This window comes from Drosophila melanogaster, chromosome 3L (assembly GCF_000001215.4).
Source record: "Drosophila melanogaster chromosome 3L".
Taxonomy (NCBI): Eukaryota; Metazoa; Arthropoda; class Insecta; order Diptera; family Drosophilidae; genus Drosophila; species Drosophila melanogaster.
The window spans coordinates 25745913-25763735 of record NT_037436.4 but is presented as its reverse complement, the minus strand read 5'-3'; the positions used below and the strand labels follow the sequence as shown (position 1 = coordinate 25763735).

At 35.7% G+C, this 17823-nt stretch overlaps 1 protein-coding gene across 1 annotated transcript; it reads left to right on the top strand.

The window, feature by feature from the left end:
- Positions 1-956: 956 nt before the first annotated feature.
- On the top strand, positions 957-10877 carry FASN3 (Fatty acid synthase 3). The gene is made up of 10 exons (NM_001015405.4): positions 957-1203; positions 3067-3584; positions 3637-5454; positions 5512-5935; positions 5998-7275; positions 7340-7952; positions 8198-8472; positions 8534-8883; positions 8946-10041; positions 10102-10877. The coding sequence occupies exons 1-10, from the start codon at positions 1066-1068 to the stop codon at positions 10774-10776; spliced, it is 7185 nt and encodes a 2394-aa protein (NP_001015405.3). The 5' UTR covers positions 957-1065; the 3' UTR covers positions 10777-10877.
- Positions 10878-17823: the final 6946 nt, after the last annotated feature.

Here is a 17823-nt window from a genome sequence, read left to right as displayed (position 1 = left end):
AAGCATACAGATTCCGGAGACTTAGACGCAGCGCAAGTATATTGACCCATGCAGCCACGCCCACTTTAACTCCAATAACTTGCCAAAACCTGTCACGCCCATAATTTAAAAAAAAATTTAAATTTTGTCTCATTTTTTTCGCCATTATATATCGATATCAAAGGAAAAACATGAAATTTCGCGTTCGCATTTCCACTATCTGATAACCGGGTATCTGATAGTAGGGGAAGTCGACTATAGCATTCTCCCTTGTTTTATATATTTAAATCTTTGGGAAAATCGTTTTTTTCTATTTAAGAAACATCGAAGTTAGAAGAGCCGGGTTGTTTTTCGAATCTTTGGTATGATTACTTAAATATTTCAAAAACATATCCAACTGCCTTGCAACTGCAAAATCGAGTAACGGAAATTTTAAAATTCGAAATACCTTTCTTTTTTCATAATCGACAGAGACAACGCAATTATATTATATTCGTTTTTGGTGTTGGCCAGTTTTATAAAAATATTTTAAAAGTTTCAAGTAAAAGATAATATAAGATAGCTTTAAGAGTCGTCCGATGAACCCTATCATCTTTATAAGTTCCAAAAGCTTTGCTTTTAAAGTGTGTTACAGAAAGGCAAAACAGGGTAGATCATGTCGGTGCTAAATAAAAATATATAAAAAATGTTTAAAGTAAAGCAATAAAGCATTGCTATTATTTTTACCTCAACTGTATCGTCTTACTATTTAAAGCATTCCAGTAAACATGCTTTGTAAATTAACGTTTCCTTCATTTACATGAGCACCCTATTTATACAATTCAACGCCTTTAATTACCTTAAATTGTTTGTGGTCAAAGTACTTACCATTTTTGTGGAATTGATAATAGAACTGAAGTTCATTGAGTATGTATATAAGAGCGCCCATGAATTTTGGAAGCCTAGTTGCAAATTGTTTCGCAATTCGTCTATACGTTATTATTTATTATATTCTGAGGAAACCAAGGGATTCCAACAATCTTACAAGTTTAAATATATAAATAACTATTGATTAAAAAAAAAATAAATCGAAAAAGTGCAATAAAGATGGAGTCAACCAAGAATAAGAAATATTCTAGATCGTTTCCTGATACTGACGGTGACGATATAGTAATATCCGGAATGGCAGGAAAATTTCCTAACTGTCGCAACATAACAGAATACCAATATAAACTATACAACAAGGTAAATATCAAAAATACAAAAAAGTTCCCCTAGGATTAACACAAAACCGATTTTCAAAAGTGTGGGAGTGACAGTATTAGCTGGTTTGTGTGTGTTGGCTTGGACATTCTAAAACAAACTCGCACTGCTGCTACTTCTCTAAAATCTGCATGCTTAATCTCAACCTTCTAGATTTTATAGTCATGATAACATAACGAAGCTATGACTTCCTTTGCAATAATAAGCAAGTCATTTTGCAACAGTTTTCGTAGCAGCTACATGTGATTTTGATCATATAAAGATCAAGTTTTTAAATTGTAAACAATTTTTTAAATACAAATAAGTTATCTTACACTTAGATAAAAAAAAATCAGTTTCGGTTCCATTTCAATACTTGTTTGACGTTTGGAACAAGCATTTGTTCAACAGCGTGTAAAGGTAAAATGAAACGTTTTCCACCCTATAACACCAGTCGTTATGATTAAAATTCAGCATGAAGATTCTGGAGACAAAGTTTGTTTTAGAAAAATTACCACGTACTCCCAGTTTACAAAACGTGCAAAAAACGTTTGGTCACGCCCACTCTATCGCTTACAAACATCTGTTCTTGATCAAAAAGTATTCTAACTCAGTTAAAAACAGTTTATTCAACAACAAGAGCGAATGCTAGAGTGTTGTAAATTTTTATCGATTTTCAAAAAAATTTCCACGCCCAGTCTAACTATAGGCCGTTACGCCCTACATTGGAACAATTTTTAAGTTTTTTTATTTTATTTTATTCCCCATTATCTATCGACATCCCATAAAAATTATTAAACTTCGCGTTCGCATTCACTGAGTAACGGGTATCTGATAGTCGGGGGAACTCGACTATAGAATTCTCTCTTGTTCATTTAGCTTCAACCACCATTTAGCATCACAAATTATTTATAAAATAAGATTAATATAATTATTTAAATGTTAAATAACAATTTTTAAAATAAATATTATATATAGATAATTAAATATTCGCGTGATCCGTTTACTATGTCGGTAATATCACAATGTTTCGTGAAACTGCATAAAACTCAACAGCTAGGAATTGCATTGAGTGATGGTTGTTTGGCTTTATTAAAACCAATGCCGATTGCGGAACATCATAGTTAATTTTTTTTTTGTTTTTATTTATTTTGCTAGTTCTTCATAATATTTCAAAAGAATTTTAAATTTAACATTTTTAAATAACGTTTCTGCCGCCAGTATAAATTAATCAAAATAGTAATCTTTAACAAAAAAACAGTAATTCACATTTTTATTTAGACTCGCGTGCAAGCAAATTGTATTAAAATATTTACTGGTTCATCTCCTTTGCTACATTGCTACATTTACATAGTGTATTTATAAAATCAGGTCCAAAACATATGGATATTTGTTTTTTTTTTTAAATTAAAGATTTTCCACTGTATATAATTATACCTCAATACAACGGCCAGAAGTCGCACGCATTAACATATTGCGGCAAGCGACTTTATATAACTACGAGTTAAGTTTGAAGAGTTGGTGAATGTAAAGAGCTAGGCATTCATAATATTCACCGCGGGCAATACTAGTGTAAATAAAGAGCTCAAGTGGTGATGTTATTTGCATGCTACAAACACTTTGCCATTACCTCCGGAAATCATTCACACCCATACTATTCAAAAATCCTTTTCATTAATTGTCTTGCCATGTTCGTTAGATATCCACTAGACATAATACGACACCCACTCTAACACCAAAAAATTACAAAACCCGAAAAACCAAATATTTTATAAGCCGAAGAATTGAACTATAAGTTTTGGTTTAGGAAAATATTTTTTTATGTTTTAATATAAATACAAATATTTAACATTTTTAATATTTCAGATTGACATGGTTGACGATGATGAACGCCGATGGCGTCATTTTAATCCGGAGATACCAAAAAGATCTGGAAAAATTTGTGATCTTGAAAAGTTTGATGCAACCTTCTTTGGAGTTCATTTTAAGCAAGCGCACACAATGGACCCGCAAACCCGTATTCTAATTGAGACAGCTTATGAAGCTGTTATAGATTCTGGAGTTAATCCAAAAAGTCTCCGTGGATCGAAAACTGGAGTGTACATAGGCTCCTGTATATCTGAATCTGAAAAAACTTGGTTTTATGAAAAGGTTTCTTCTGGCGGGTTCGGAATCACTGGCTGTAGTAGAGCTATGATGGCTAATAGAATTTCGTATTGCTTAGGACTAGAAGGTCCTTCATTTTTACTTGACACAGCTTGTTCTAGTTCTATGTACGCTTTAGACAATGCATTCAGCGCTATTCGAAATGGCGAAATTGACGCGGCAATTATAGGTGGATCTAATTTACTACTTCACCCATTTGTGACTCTTCAATTTGCACGGTAAGCCAGAAAATATGCTTTAAAATATTATATTTTTAAATTAATATTTTAGCCTTGGCGTTTTGGCGCCAGATGGGTTTTGTCGTCCCTTTGATAAGAATGCGAGTGGTTATACTCGATCGGAGACAATTAATTGCTTATTCTTACAAAAAAAAAAACATGCTAAACGAGTTTATGCAAGCATTGTTTATTCTAAAACCAACTGTGATGGATACAAGCCTGAGGGTATCACATATCCGTCAGGTATTGTGCAAGAGAAGTTGCTTGACCAGTTTTACAAGGATATAGATCATAAACCAAGTGACTTAGGCTACTTGGAGGCTCACAGTACAGGAACAGTAGTCGGTGACCCAGAAGAATGCAAAGCCATTGATAATGTTTTATGTAGTCAAAGGGAAGAGCCATTGTTAGTTGGCTCTGTGAAGTCAAATGTTGGTCATTCCGAAGCAGCTTCTGGAATCTGTTCCTTAGTAAAAGCTTGCTTTGCTTTTGAAACTGGCTTAATTGCTCCAAATATAAACTTTACGGAGGTAAAACAAATTATTGCACCCTTGGCAGAGGGTAGGTTGATTGTAGTAAAAGACGTAGTACCTCTACCAAAACCCTATATTGGGATAAACTCCTTCGGGTTTGGCGGAGCTAATGCACATGCACTTTTAAAAGGTTACCCAAAGTCAAAAAATAATTTTGGAATACCAGCAGATGATGTGCCGCGGCTACTTACATGGGCAGGAAGGACAGAGGAAGCTGTTGAAGAGATTTTTAATGCAGTAGAGAAAAATCCGTTGGATGCCGAGTTTATTGGATTGCTTCAAAATATACAAGAGGAAGATGTGTCTGGTATGGTATTCCGGGGGTATGCAATTTTTGCCAAGCAAGGTACTGGACCATGCAAGTTATTGGCAAAAGATGTGCAGCATTACACTGGCCTTCAGCGCCCAATTGTCTGGGTTTATAGCGGAATGGGATCACAATGGAACCAAATGGGAAATTCGTTGATGATAATACCTCGCTTCCGGGAATCAGTCGAAATTTGTCACCAAATATTATTGGCAAAAGGCCTTAATCTTATACATATATTAACATCAAATGATCCGGAAGTATACCAAAATATTTTGAATTCGTTCGTGGGAATTGCCGCTGTACAGATCGGGTTAACAGACGTCTTACGTTCTCTAAACATTCAGCCAGACTACATTATTGGTCACTCTGTAGGTGAATTAGGGTGCGCATATGCGGATGGTGGTCTGACTGCTCAACAAATGATATTGGCAGCCTACTATAGAGGAAGAGTTAGTGTGGACCTCGAAAAAATAAGAGGTTCAATGGCAGCAGTCGGTCTTGGCTATAAAACTGTTCTCCACATGCTGCCGAAGTCCATTGAAACGGCTTGTCATAATGGCCCGGATTCGTGCACAATATCTGGTCCAGTTGATGATGTTGCCCAATTTGTAGCTGATTTAAAAACAAAGGGCATTTTTGCAAAGGAAGTGCCCTGCTCAAATATTGCATATCACTCAAAATATATTTCGCATATGGGGCCGCCATTACTTAATTATATGAATGAAATAATCCCACACCCTAAACCTAGAACTAAGAAATGGCTGAGTACAAGTGTCCCTAAAATCGACTGGAATAAGGATAAAGCAAAGTTTTGTTCTGCAGAATATCATACGAATAACCTCTTAAATAGTGTACTTTTTGATGAAACATTTTCGTTAATACCTAAAAATTCGTTGACTATTGAAGTGGCGCCTCACGGACTTTTAGGAGCAATTCTTAAAAGGTCAATGCCTAGTGGTGTACATATTCCTCTAACGAACAGGGGTAACCAAAATAATGCATCATTTTTCTTGTCGGCGCTTGGGAAGTAAGTATAATTTATTATTGGAAACTATAACAAAGTATAACTAATTATATCTTGTAGAATATATTTAAATGGAGTTTTACTACCGGCTGCAAACTTATATGAAAGAATACAGTTCCCTGTTTCTCGAACAACGCCCAGTGTAAGCTCGCTTATTCGCTGGGATCATAGTGAGGACTGGTTCGTAACAAAGTACGAGAATATGAAAACAAAGTCCAGCGGAGAACGTGTGTTTTCAGTTAATTTAGCGAGCGATAACGAAGAGTTTTTGAGTGGACATATTATAGATGGAAAAATTCTTGTACCAGCTACATGCTATCTTCAGTATGTCTGGGAAACATTTTCACTTATGTACCATGGGCCGAGTTATATGGATGTACCCGTTGAATTCGAGGATATACGTTTCATAAGAGCAACCAGTATGCCAGTTGATGGTAAAGTGGACTTAACAGTTATGATTCACTATGGCACTGGCCATTTTGAGGTATGTACAATTCTATTGAATATTGACATTTTATTTATATTATATATAATATAAATTTTTAGATAACAGAAATGGGCAGCTTGGTAGTTACCGGTATTATCCGTGAGACTGAAAACCCATCTATTCCCGAGGTTTATAATTTCCAAAGTAAATCGAAATTTCCCATGATTGCCAAGAAGGATTTCTACAAGGAGCTAAAACTGCGTGGTTATCATTATAATGGCGCATTTCAAGCCGTTAATTTGGCCCGTTCAGATGGTTTGTTTGGACGTGTCCAGTGGAATTATAATTGGGTTACCTTTATGGACGCAATGCTTCAAATTCAAATACTAGGAACTGATTCACGAAATCTTTTATTACCCACCAAAATTCGGAAACTTAAGATAAACGGTGTGCATCATTTTGATTTAATGACCAAAATGGATCCTGAAAATCGAGTTTTTGATGTGTATGTGGACCCCATGTATGATCGGATCATAGCGGGTGGAATAGAAATTTTCGGGCTACATGCAAGTCTTGTGCAAAGACGAAGACCTCCTGGAATTCCAGTTCTGGAGGAATATGTATTTCTCCCATTTTTTTCGTCATCTATTCTTTCCTTAAAAAATGCGGCCCGTGTTTGCGTTCAAATCGCTATTGAGAATAATCCCACCCTAAAATTAAAGTTGGTAGAGGTTGGAGCTGATGGTAAAAATCACATGTTAACTGAATTTATTGAAGCAATTCAAGACTTACCTGTTATAACTGGTGATTATATCCTCTTAACATCTCAAAATCTGGAAGATTTACCTGGAGTTCATATCGAAAATGGTAGTTTGTCTACTCAAACAAATTGTCATATTATTATAATAGGTGGCTACGAAGAAGACGAAGTACATGAGAAAATTACGTCCGCTTATAATGTACTAGTCGACAATGGGTATATTGTTTTCCGACAAAAGTGTGCGAAAAATGTGTCTTGTAAAATAGCGGAAAAATTTCGTACCATTTCAAAAATTCCGATTAATAATACTGAAGAAAATTTGGTCCTATTGCAGAAAATATCTAAAAAACTTACAGTGCCCCCAGTTTTAGTAAAAGTATCTCAACACGATAAAACATTTGAGTGGATTTTAGAGTTGCAGTCTGCAATTATCACAAAAGCCCCAGTTGTTGTGTATTCTTTTAACGAGAAGTTGAACGGACAGATTGGTCTTGTAAACTGTTTGCGAAAAGAACCTGATGGTAATTTGATAAGGTGCTTCTTTATTGATGATGACAGTGCACCAGATTTTGACTTATCTCACCCGTTTTATTCGACCCAGTATTCGTTGGGTTTGGCATTTAACATCTATCGCAATGTAAGTCCGATTTTCATATTATATATATCATTTTACCTAAAATATATAAATATCTTTTTATAAGGGTTCTTGGGGAAGCTATAGGCATTTGCAATTGCTCAAAAATGATCAGCCATCGAAGAGACTAGATCACATTTACGGAAACGTCATTCAACGAGGAGATTTGTCGAGCTTGCAATGGCTAAAAGGGCCTTTTAATTCACAAAACTGCCACATTAAAATAGCTTTCTCTTCCTTAAATTTTCGAGATGTAATGCTTGCAACTGGTCGGCTAGCAGTTGAATTATATGGTTCAAGCCGAATAGATCAAAACTGTGTTTTGGGGTTTGAGTACTCTGGCATTAACATGTTAACTGGACGTCGAATAATGAGCATGGTCGTAAAAGGTGGTGTAGCTTCCTATGTAGAAAAGCCATCAAAACTTATTTGGGATATTCCCGACGACTGGTCGTTAGAAGAGGCCGCTACAGTGCCAGTGGTGTATATAACGGTATATTATGCGTTCTTTATGGCAACTGATATCCGCAAAGGTAAAAGCATTCTTATACATGCTGGTACTGGAGGCATTGGTTTAGCCGCGATCAGAGTGGCATTAGCTTATAATTTGGAGGTTTTTACAACGTGTAGTACTGCCAATAAAAAGGAATTTCTATTAAAAACATTTCCGAAACTTAAAGGTAATATAAAGAAAATTGTCCTATTTTGTTAAAACAGTTTTTCATAGCTCGAAGGCAAGTTTTAGCTTAGATTAGAAAAAAACCCCCGAAAAAGGGCTACGGAAGTAACCAAAGTCAGTTTTCCACTGTTAAGCGCATGGATACTCACTTTCATCGCTGACTAAATGAAGCAATATCTAAGCTGATACTTGACTCCGAGATCGGTTAATTTTAATATAAAATAAACTTTTTTTTAAAAATGTTAGAGTCCCACATTGGAAATTCACGAAATACATCATTTGAGCTTATGGTGCACCGTGAGACGAACGGAAAAGGGGTGGACTTTGTTTTGAACTCATTATCCGAAGAAAAGCTGCTGGCATCATTGCGCTGTCTTGGAAAGTCAGGACATTTCTTGGAAATTGGAAAATATGATATGGCCAACGATAACAAGATTGGATTGGGTTGCTTTTTAAAAGAAATTACTTTCCACGCGGTCCTGGCTGATAGTCTTCTTGTGGCACCTGATGAAGATATTTGGGTAAAAGACTAATTAAAAAACACATAAATCTAATCCCTCAAACTTATATCTTGTTTAATAGCATTTGAAATCCCTAATTGACATGGACATTTCTAATGGAATTATTCAACCATTACCCGTTAAAGTGTTCCTGGCTCATGAAATTGAACAGGCTTTTAGACATTTGATAGGTGGAAAACACATAGGAAAAGTTGTTATTCAAGTTCGTGAACAGCCCCACGATCCATCAACTTTACCTGTCCGCGTTCTTAATCAAGTTTATTTTAAGCATAATCATACTTATGTCATTCCTGGTGGCCTAGGAGGTTTTGGAATGGAATTGGCTGATTGGATGGCGATACGTGGAGCTCGAAAACTTTTGCTTAGCTCTAGCCGCGGAATTACAAAAGATTATCAGTTATATAGAATTGCGTAAGTCATCTCACTATTTGATTTTGTATATTAAAATATCTTTAGAGGCATTTTCAAATTAGGCTTTGGAAAACCTATGGCTGCGAAGTCGCTATCAGCACCGCAGATATAACATCAAAAAAGGGATGCGCCCAACTACTGTCTGAAGCTAATGGTATGGGCCCAGTGGGAGGAATTTTCAATCTTGCAGTTGTGTTAAAGGATTGCATTTTTTCAAACCAAAATGTAAACCAATTTTTAGAATGCTTTGCACCAAAAGCTATCGCAACGACATACCTAGACGACCTATCTCGAATTTATTGTCCCGAGTTGGAACACTTCGTAGTTTTTTCCAGTGTGTCTTGTGGTCGGGGAAATGCAGGCCAATCAAATTATGGGATGGCTAATTCAGTTATGGAACGTATAATTGAGCACCGTAATAGAGAGGGCTTTCCAGGTAAAGCTATTCAATGGGGTGCAATCGGTGAAGTGGGCTTGGTAGCAGATATGGCAGAGGACAAAATTGACATGGAAATAGGCGGTACCCTTCAACAACGAATTTCATCATGCATTCAGGAACTGGACCATTTACTTTGCGCTGATGCATCAATCGTTTCAAGCATGGTCGTCGCCGAAAAACGCACTATGCGGTCTGGTCAGGGAAATGTTATTGACGCCGTCATGAATATAATGGGTATACGAGACTTAAAATCAGTTTCGTTAAGTACAACCCTTTCAGAAATGGGTATGGACTCTTTAATGGCTGTTGAGATTAAGCAAACTTTAGAACGTGATTTCGAGTTAATTTTGACTCCGCAAGATTTACGACATCTTACTTTTCAAAAGCTCCAAGAGTTCATTGACGCTAAGGAAAAAGAGAATACAGATGGTATACAAATAATATTTGCTTCCGACAATAAGCTCTTGGGAATGGAGCTATTGATTCGCAACTTAGGCGATGAAGCGAACTGTGATCAAATAATTATCCCCCTCCAGACATCTGCAGCTCCCTCAAAACAGAACCTTCAACCAAACATTATTATTCCTGGATTAGAGGGTACAGCAGGTCGTGCATGGTACCAATTAGGATCAAAGCTGCAAAGCCCAGCTATTGTTTTACAGCTTCATCAGTTTGCACACTTGGAAAATCTTAAAGATGTGGCACAGCAAAGCTTTGATGTAAATAATATATTCTAAATGTTATGTACATCTTATTAATTATTTTTTTATATTTTACAGCAAATTAAACTCATTTTAAAGCAAACGGAACCCTTTTATATAATTGCATACTCCTATGGAACCTTTGTAGCTTTACTGCTTGCTGAGATGCTCGAAAATTCTGGGTTCCGTGGACATTTAATGCTATTAGATGGGGCACCACATTTTTTAAAACGACTTACCAATCTGCATTTGGGCGAACAATTTTCTGATAACGACCTTTATGATCTTCTTTTTTCTAGTATTGTTAATCATATATTTCCAGAAGCATCTAAGGAATCTATGTCCACAGTCTTTCACCAAGTTGACTGTCTCTCAGATAAAATGTCTCTTTTTATGAACTATGTTGAAAAACAAAATATGTACAGCAAAAAATACTCTTCGACAATGGTAAAAGCCATGTTCAATAGAGTAAAAATGGCAGCATCATTTGATTTAGATGGTATAATAAAAATTAAATCACCAATTACTTTAGTCAGGCCGGCTGAGGCTTCATTGCAAGATATTGATGAGGACTACTGCATTTCGTTACTTACATCTGGGGTGGTAACACTGAAAGTAATAGAAGGAAATCATACAACTATGTTAGATAATCCATCGTTAAGTCAGATAATTGATGATTTTGATCCAGTACTTCTGGAAGATAAACATTTTGAAGAATATATAAGAAATGACAAGCCGGTTTCAGTAGTATAATAAGTAATTATATAACTTTCAGCTGTTCCACTTGATTTCAATTATTTATTTATGTAACTTACTTATACTTATAATGTAACAAATAAATTTCATCTGTAAACAAGCTTACTTTATTATATTTCACTCATGACCACTAACAGCTTTATAGTCAACATGATTGGTTCGGCCATTTTTTTTTTGTGGGTTCGATTTTTTTGTAAATTTTAATTACATTTAAGAAACTTTTATAGGCGCGATGCTTCAACAAGAAATACTAGACACTGAGTTATCACAATATTCTATATTACCCGCAGACATGTGAAAACGTATATTTAGCTTTTTGGAGATATCACATAATATGGTTACAAATTACACGTTATTACAGGAAAGGAAATTTAAAAACTTAAGATAATCTGTAAAACAAGACAATACTGAGGAAATTGTAACTATCACAAAGAACGCGGGAATGGGAATTGCGCACTGGTAGAGACAAGGCCAACAAAGGACATATAAGGAAAATTCCAATTTAAGGAACTGGGGAGAAATTAGAGATCGATATCACTATCACAAGAAGTGTGACGATTGATCAGAGTGAGCAAATCTAACAAGTCTGGTAGTATTAGGTGGCAGCTAACGGCCAAAATCCCGGTCTCAAAGGATTTTTGTATGATTTAGTTTCAGAGCACCACGAGAACAGTCTACGAAGTCGAACCTAACCTCAATTCCACCTGGAAACCAAATTAGGGCAAAGCAGTTCAAAATGCTAAAAGCCTCATTCTTCCTACGGAGCGTATTCTTTGAGCTTCATACCACGTGTGGGAAACGGTGCGAGAGAGCTGTCAGCCTAGCAACGAGAGAGACAATGCTTCTCTCTCTCAGACCGATCACACTGATGAGCAGTAAGAAATCAGTCCGTGAGAGACGGACACACACACATTGTGCAGAAAATTAATTACTTAATATAGAATTTATAAAACTAAAACAAACTGAAATCTACATTACTCAAGCGGATTAATACAGTGGCGACGAAGTAAATTTAAAATTACAAACAAAAAGGAATATTAAAATATGTTCACATTAAATTTCTTGCGGTATAAATTATAAAAAACAAATTATTTTTTTATTGTTTAATTTTAATATCTTTATTGGTGTTAAACTTTTTAACTTATCACTTTATTACAAGACACTTATTTGTAAACCGTTCTTTTTGTCCTCCCGAATCAGACTGATCTTCAAATTCTAATTCCTAATCCAATCAACCTCGGCCAGAAGCTTTTCTTTGAAAACTTTCTGAACTTTCGATAAAAGCTTTATGCTGAAGTTATTCCACTGCATTGTGAAATTCAATCATGCTGATCGATGCAGTTTTTGATTAAAGCGCAATAAGTTGGCCGTGGTTTGGTCTCCAAGCGGAAGACACACACATTGTGCAGCAAATTAATTACTTAATATTGAATTTATAAAACTAAAACAAACTGAAATCTACATTACTCAAGCGGATTAATACAGGTTTCATATTTGGTCTTGCCAAATCGCAAATGGCAGTAAACATTTACACTTTTACAGATACTGTATAGAGCATCCGACATGGTTAGCCATAGACAAAGATGTTGTAAACGAGGAGCACCTATACAACATAATTCTATTGCTTTTTTAAACCCCTCATGCTATAAAGTATAATTGAGTTCCATTTTACCGGTATTTAGGACTGATCTTTTTTTACAATACTACTTTACTTATCTATTATCATGCTTGCTGTACCATACAACTGAGTCAGGAGAAAAATTCATATAGTAAATGGGAATGTCGTTTGGATTCCTTTTACATCCGCTAGCAAATCAGCCCGAGGGGGTTCTTTGGTATGTCCAAACACTAAATCTTTGCTCGCTTATTATCAATTAACATTCAAAAGAAGTCCATGAATCAAAACCATCCACAAAACACAACTAAAATCGAAAGTTAGGAATGGATATACAAACTCAATAAAGAAGAAAAAGAATATTTTTGATCAGGATCAATAGCCGAGTGGATCTAGCCATGTCCGTCTCTCCGTCTATTCGTATGAACGTCGAGATCTCAGGAACTATAAAAGCTATAAGGTTGAGATACAGCGTGCAGATTCTACAAACAAAGACGCAGTACAACTTTATTTACCCATGTTGCCACATCCACTCTAACGCCCACAAACCTCACAAAACTGCCTCGCCCACACTTTTAAAAAGTGTGTTGATATTTTTTCACATTTTTAGTAGTCACGTAAATTGCTATTGACTTGAAAAAAAAACTATTTGCCAAGCCAACTTTACCGCCCTAAAACCGCCCAAATCTGACACTCCCACATTATTGATCAATTTTCTGATATTTTTCATAATTTAGTCTTGTAAATTTCTATACAAATTTTTGCTATGCCCACTCTAACGTCCTAAAACCGCCCAAAACTGCCACGACCACATTTTTGAAAAATGGTTGGATTTTATTGTTCATATTTTCGTTAGTTTTGTAAATTTCTATCGACTTGCCAAAAAACGTTTTGCCACGTCCGCTCTAACGCCCTGAAGGCGCCAAACCGGTAACGCCCACACTTTGGAACATATTTTAAGTTCTTTCTCATTTTATTACCCAATATCTATAGATATCCCAGAAAAATGATATAATTTCTCGTTCGCATTCACACTATCTGAGTAACGGGTATCTGACAGTCGGGGAACTCTTGTTAATTTTAAGATTAATACAGATACAACAAGTTATATACAAGTCCTTTGATAAACTGTTCGAAATTCGAAAAAATTCTCTTGCACAGGTAAATTTATATTAATATATAAATGGAGTGGGAGATATAAGAAACGAACTTATACTTCTATATATATATATGAGTCTATGCGCTCTATGTGAGTTCTTCCGTGGAAGAGCTCGAAAGGGGTATAGGAAGTGCTGGAGTGTATTGCATTGTTATATGTTGCTACTGCTTCTGCGAGTATTTGGACGTGATCGCGTTCTAGGTTTGCTTCATTTCTTTTGTTCAAGATTATCCTGTACAGTTCGGTTAAGGTGTGCACGTATGGAGTGCAGTCTTTCGACAGAAGCATTGCCCGTTGATTGTTGAAATGGAGTTGTATGAGCTGTTATTTGGAATTGAGTTAAGAGGTCGTTAAGTAGACTGCCCGAAAATTCCGCGTCCTGGTCGAAAATTATTTTCTTTGGTGCGCCATAGTGACTTATGAATTGTAATAGGGCATCGGCGACTTTTATTGAATTCCTATTGGTAAGGGGGTAGGCTTGCGCTAGCTTGGCGAATTTATCGATAATTGTGAGGTTACAAGTATTGTTAATGAAATATATGTTTATATGTACGACTGCCAATGGCCCCTCAGGGGCGGTTGGAGCTTGCATCAATGGTCTATGGGGGTGTCTATCTTATTTTAGGGTTAGGCAGTTATCACAATTTTTATAATTTTTGTGATAATGTCTTTTAAATGCGTAAAATAAATGTCCCTTTTTAAATGTTTCATCTATCCCTCTATGATTGGTATTTAAGTGGTATGCACGAATTTCGTTTTCCTGATCATTAGGATTCGTAATTTCGGTTAGCCATATATTGCAGTGGACAATTTTGTATACATCATTTGTGAGTCTTCGTTTATGTTCAAGTTTGGCTAAATTCTGCTGAGTGCGTCAGCAACTATTAATTTCCTGTAATACCCTAATAGTCCTAAAAATGATTTAATTTCCCTGGTTGTCTTTGGGCAAGGGAAGTCCTTGATGGTTTGAATCTTAAGTGGGTTTGGTTTGACTCCTTCTTGGGTTACGATATGTCCCAGGAAGTCGATATCCTTCCTTAAGAAACTACACATGCTTGGTTGGATTTTTAGGTTTGCGTTTTGGCGTTTTGCCGTTTTGGAGTTTTGAGAAAACAGACTTAATATCTGCTTTATGTTTTTTGTGTGAGGGGGGGGGGGATACTATTATATCGTCGAGATAGACGAGACAGACGTTACCGACTAAGTCACCTAAAACATTGTCCATAACGCGTTGGAACGTGGCAGGGGCGTCCTTGAGACCGAAGGGCATTCTCGTGAACTCGTAATGCCCATTTTTGTCTTGCTGCCGTATTGCTCGCGTCGAGTGGGTTCATTTGAATTTGGTGAAAGCCACTTGCTAAGTCAATTGTTGTGAAATACATGGTCTTTCCTATGCTGTCTAGTATATCTGCAATGTTTGGGATTAAACAGTCTTCTCGTTTAATTTTCGAAAATCGATTACCAAGCGTCTCTTTTTTTTCGCCTATGATATCACTTTTCTTAGGTACGACACAAACGGGTGCACTTCAGGGGGAATGGCTGTTTTTTATGATGTTTTGTTCGAGCATTCTTTATGTACAAATGGGTAACGGTAAGATTTTGTGTGAATCCGTATATTATCTGTTGTTGGTTTAGAGTTTTTGACGGCGTTAGAGAACGTTAGTTGGTTGTTTTCGGTGTGGAAAAGTCTTTTGAATGACTTTCATAGTTTGAGTATGTATTGTTTTTTCTCGCTGTTGGGGTGTTCCGTCAGAATGTTTAATTGTTAGTCTTCTGGTTGTTCTGTATCTGTTGCCACGGACATGCAGCTTAATTATTGGTGGGTTCGCGAAGAGAACTGTTCTGCCTGAGTTATTGCAGACTTCGAAATAAGCGTATCCTGCGGTTGCGGTTTTAAACCGCCTGTTATGGATATTTGATTATCCAAATTGATTGCTTACTGGGAGCGGAAGTAGCTTTTTGGTATTTTGTGGCAGGTTATGTAATGTGTCTACAGGGTTTGCCCTTGTGAGGATTGGGATGGCGGTTTCTGGTGTTTCTAGTATGGATTCGGCAAAGTTTTTTTTTGCATTTAGGCTAGATATGATATCCATGCCTAGGAGGCCATTGAAGTGGGAGTGGAAATTAAATAATAAGAACTTAAAATTGGGTATTTTTTTGAATTGTTTGAAATTTATTTTATCGGTATATTCCCGAATTTTTAATGTATTGAATGGATATTTGTGGATATTGATATCCGAGGTTAGTTTTTTAATGTGCTTTTCATTGATAAGTGCTGGATTTATGAAAGAGTAAGTAGATCCAGTGCCTATTAGGGATTTGAGAGGGTTTGACACCGTGGAGTTTGGTGATAAGAAAACAAATGGCAAGGAAGTTCCGTGAGTCTTCATGCTTATGTAGCCGACTGGCTTCTAGTAGAAAATTTGCATCATCGTTGATGTTGGGTTATGGTTGTTCCTGTTTTGGTGACTTAGGGTCTAATCTGGTTGGTCGTTATTGTGGAAGAGGTTCCTGCCCAGAGTTTCTCTGTCTTGTCAACCATTATGGGAATTATGTTGACATGTGAAGCGTCTATTATTATTGATGTAAAAATTTTGTTGTCTCTGCATAAAGCGGCTATCATTATGGGAATTGTGTTGACGTGTGAAGCGTCTATTATTATTGCTATCATTGTTATTGCTGGTGTTATAATATCGTGGTACATGACGAGCGTTGTTGCCATTATTATAGTTCTGTTGTCGTGGTATGTAGCGACTGTTCTAGTCTCTATTGGTTGGTTGTCTTTTCGCGTATGGGTGATTCCTGTGAACGCGTCAATACAAGTTAAGAAAAAAAGACTTTGCGCGTAATAAATGTCGATGTGTAAATTTTCTCCTTCTTTAGTTGTAATAGGAATATTCCAATAGGAATTTTAATAGAATGCCTGTTGTATTTATTTTCGTTGCAAATTGTACAATTTCTTATGTATTCCTTTAATTTGATATATAAATTTGGCCAATAATATATAATCTATTGATTTGTTTGTAATTTTCATCTAAACCTCTATGAGCTCGACTATGTGTCTCTTCTATTATAATAGCTTTATCTTAATTATTTTCCACGTCTTGTAGAAATATTTTAGTATAAAGAAATTTGTTGGTAAAGTTATTTGTTAATGGTAATTGAATATGATAAAGATCTTCTAAAGTGCAATGAATTCCTACCGTTATGTTTGGTTTTAGATACTCCCTTAGTATTTCTATTAAGTTTTCTGGCGTGTCATATTCAATTATATGTCGTGTCTTATCAAAAACGTTCAATGACTCATGTATTGTATACCTTCCCTTTGTTAATAACAGTTGTTGTTGAAACTGATTTAACGGTTTTCGGGTCTCTTGTATTACATTTTCAAAACTACTTTCGGCAGAATGCTGTGTATTTTGATCTGAGCTTGAGTGTTCTATATCGCTGTTAGTGATATTATTTATTTTTATTCGAGATAATACGAGATAATGTCAGCTACGACATTATTTTCGGAGTGAAATTTTCTATGAAAGAGTATCTGAGATTCTGAAAGATAAAGATTGGTGGTGTTTGTATTTTTATACCAACAACACCATATAAGTAATTCCTGAGATTTTTAAGAGCCCAAACTATAGCCAACAATTCTTTTTTATTTGTGTCACAAAGTTGTTCGGTTGTATTTAAAGTTTTCGATATGAATGCGTCTGTCGTTAAAGTGAATTTTTTGTTATAATCTGGTTAAACTAATTCCACTTGTGCTATTAAATTATCTTTAAGCTTATCTTTCGTTAAAAGCTTTAACAGCTGGGTCATCTAACTGTATTATAACTTTTGTAGACATTCTCCTAGAAATTTTCATATATGCTTATTGTAAAATATTAATTATTTGAATTTAATCAGTGTAATGTTGTTCAGTTGTATTAGAAAAGATTATCATCCATATAAACATGACAAGTTTTTCCGACTTGTTCTCTCAATATGTCATCTATTGCTCTTTGAAATATTCTAGGGGCGTTTGTTAACCAAAATGGCATAAGTAAGAATTCAAATTTTCCGTTATTTATAGAGAAAGCGGTTTTCTCAAAATCTGAATTTTTCATAAAAATTTGGTGGAATCCTGATTCCAGATCAATTGTTGAGAAATATTTTGACTTTCCTAAGTTAGATAATATTACAGACGGATCTTGCATCGGGTATCTGTCAGGTATTGTGCTTTCGTTTAATTTTTTATAGTCAATACCAAGTCGATGTTTTGGGGACCCATCTT

What these genes read in the sequence shown, in the direction of transcription:
- FASN3 (NM_001015405.4), top strand. Translation starts at nt 1,066, where the DNA reads ATGGAGTCAACCAAGAATAAGAAATATTCTAGATCGTTTCCTGATACT. An exon ending in AATATAAACTATACAACAAG is followed by an intron (nt 1,204 to 3,066) that starts GTAAATATCAAA and finishes TTAATATTTCAG; the next exon opens with ATTGACATGGTTGACGATGA. An exon ending in TGGCACAGCAAAGCTTTGAT is followed by an intron (nt 10,042 to 10,101) that starts GTAAATAATATA and finishes TATATTTTACAG; the next exon opens with CAAATTAAACTCATTTTAAA.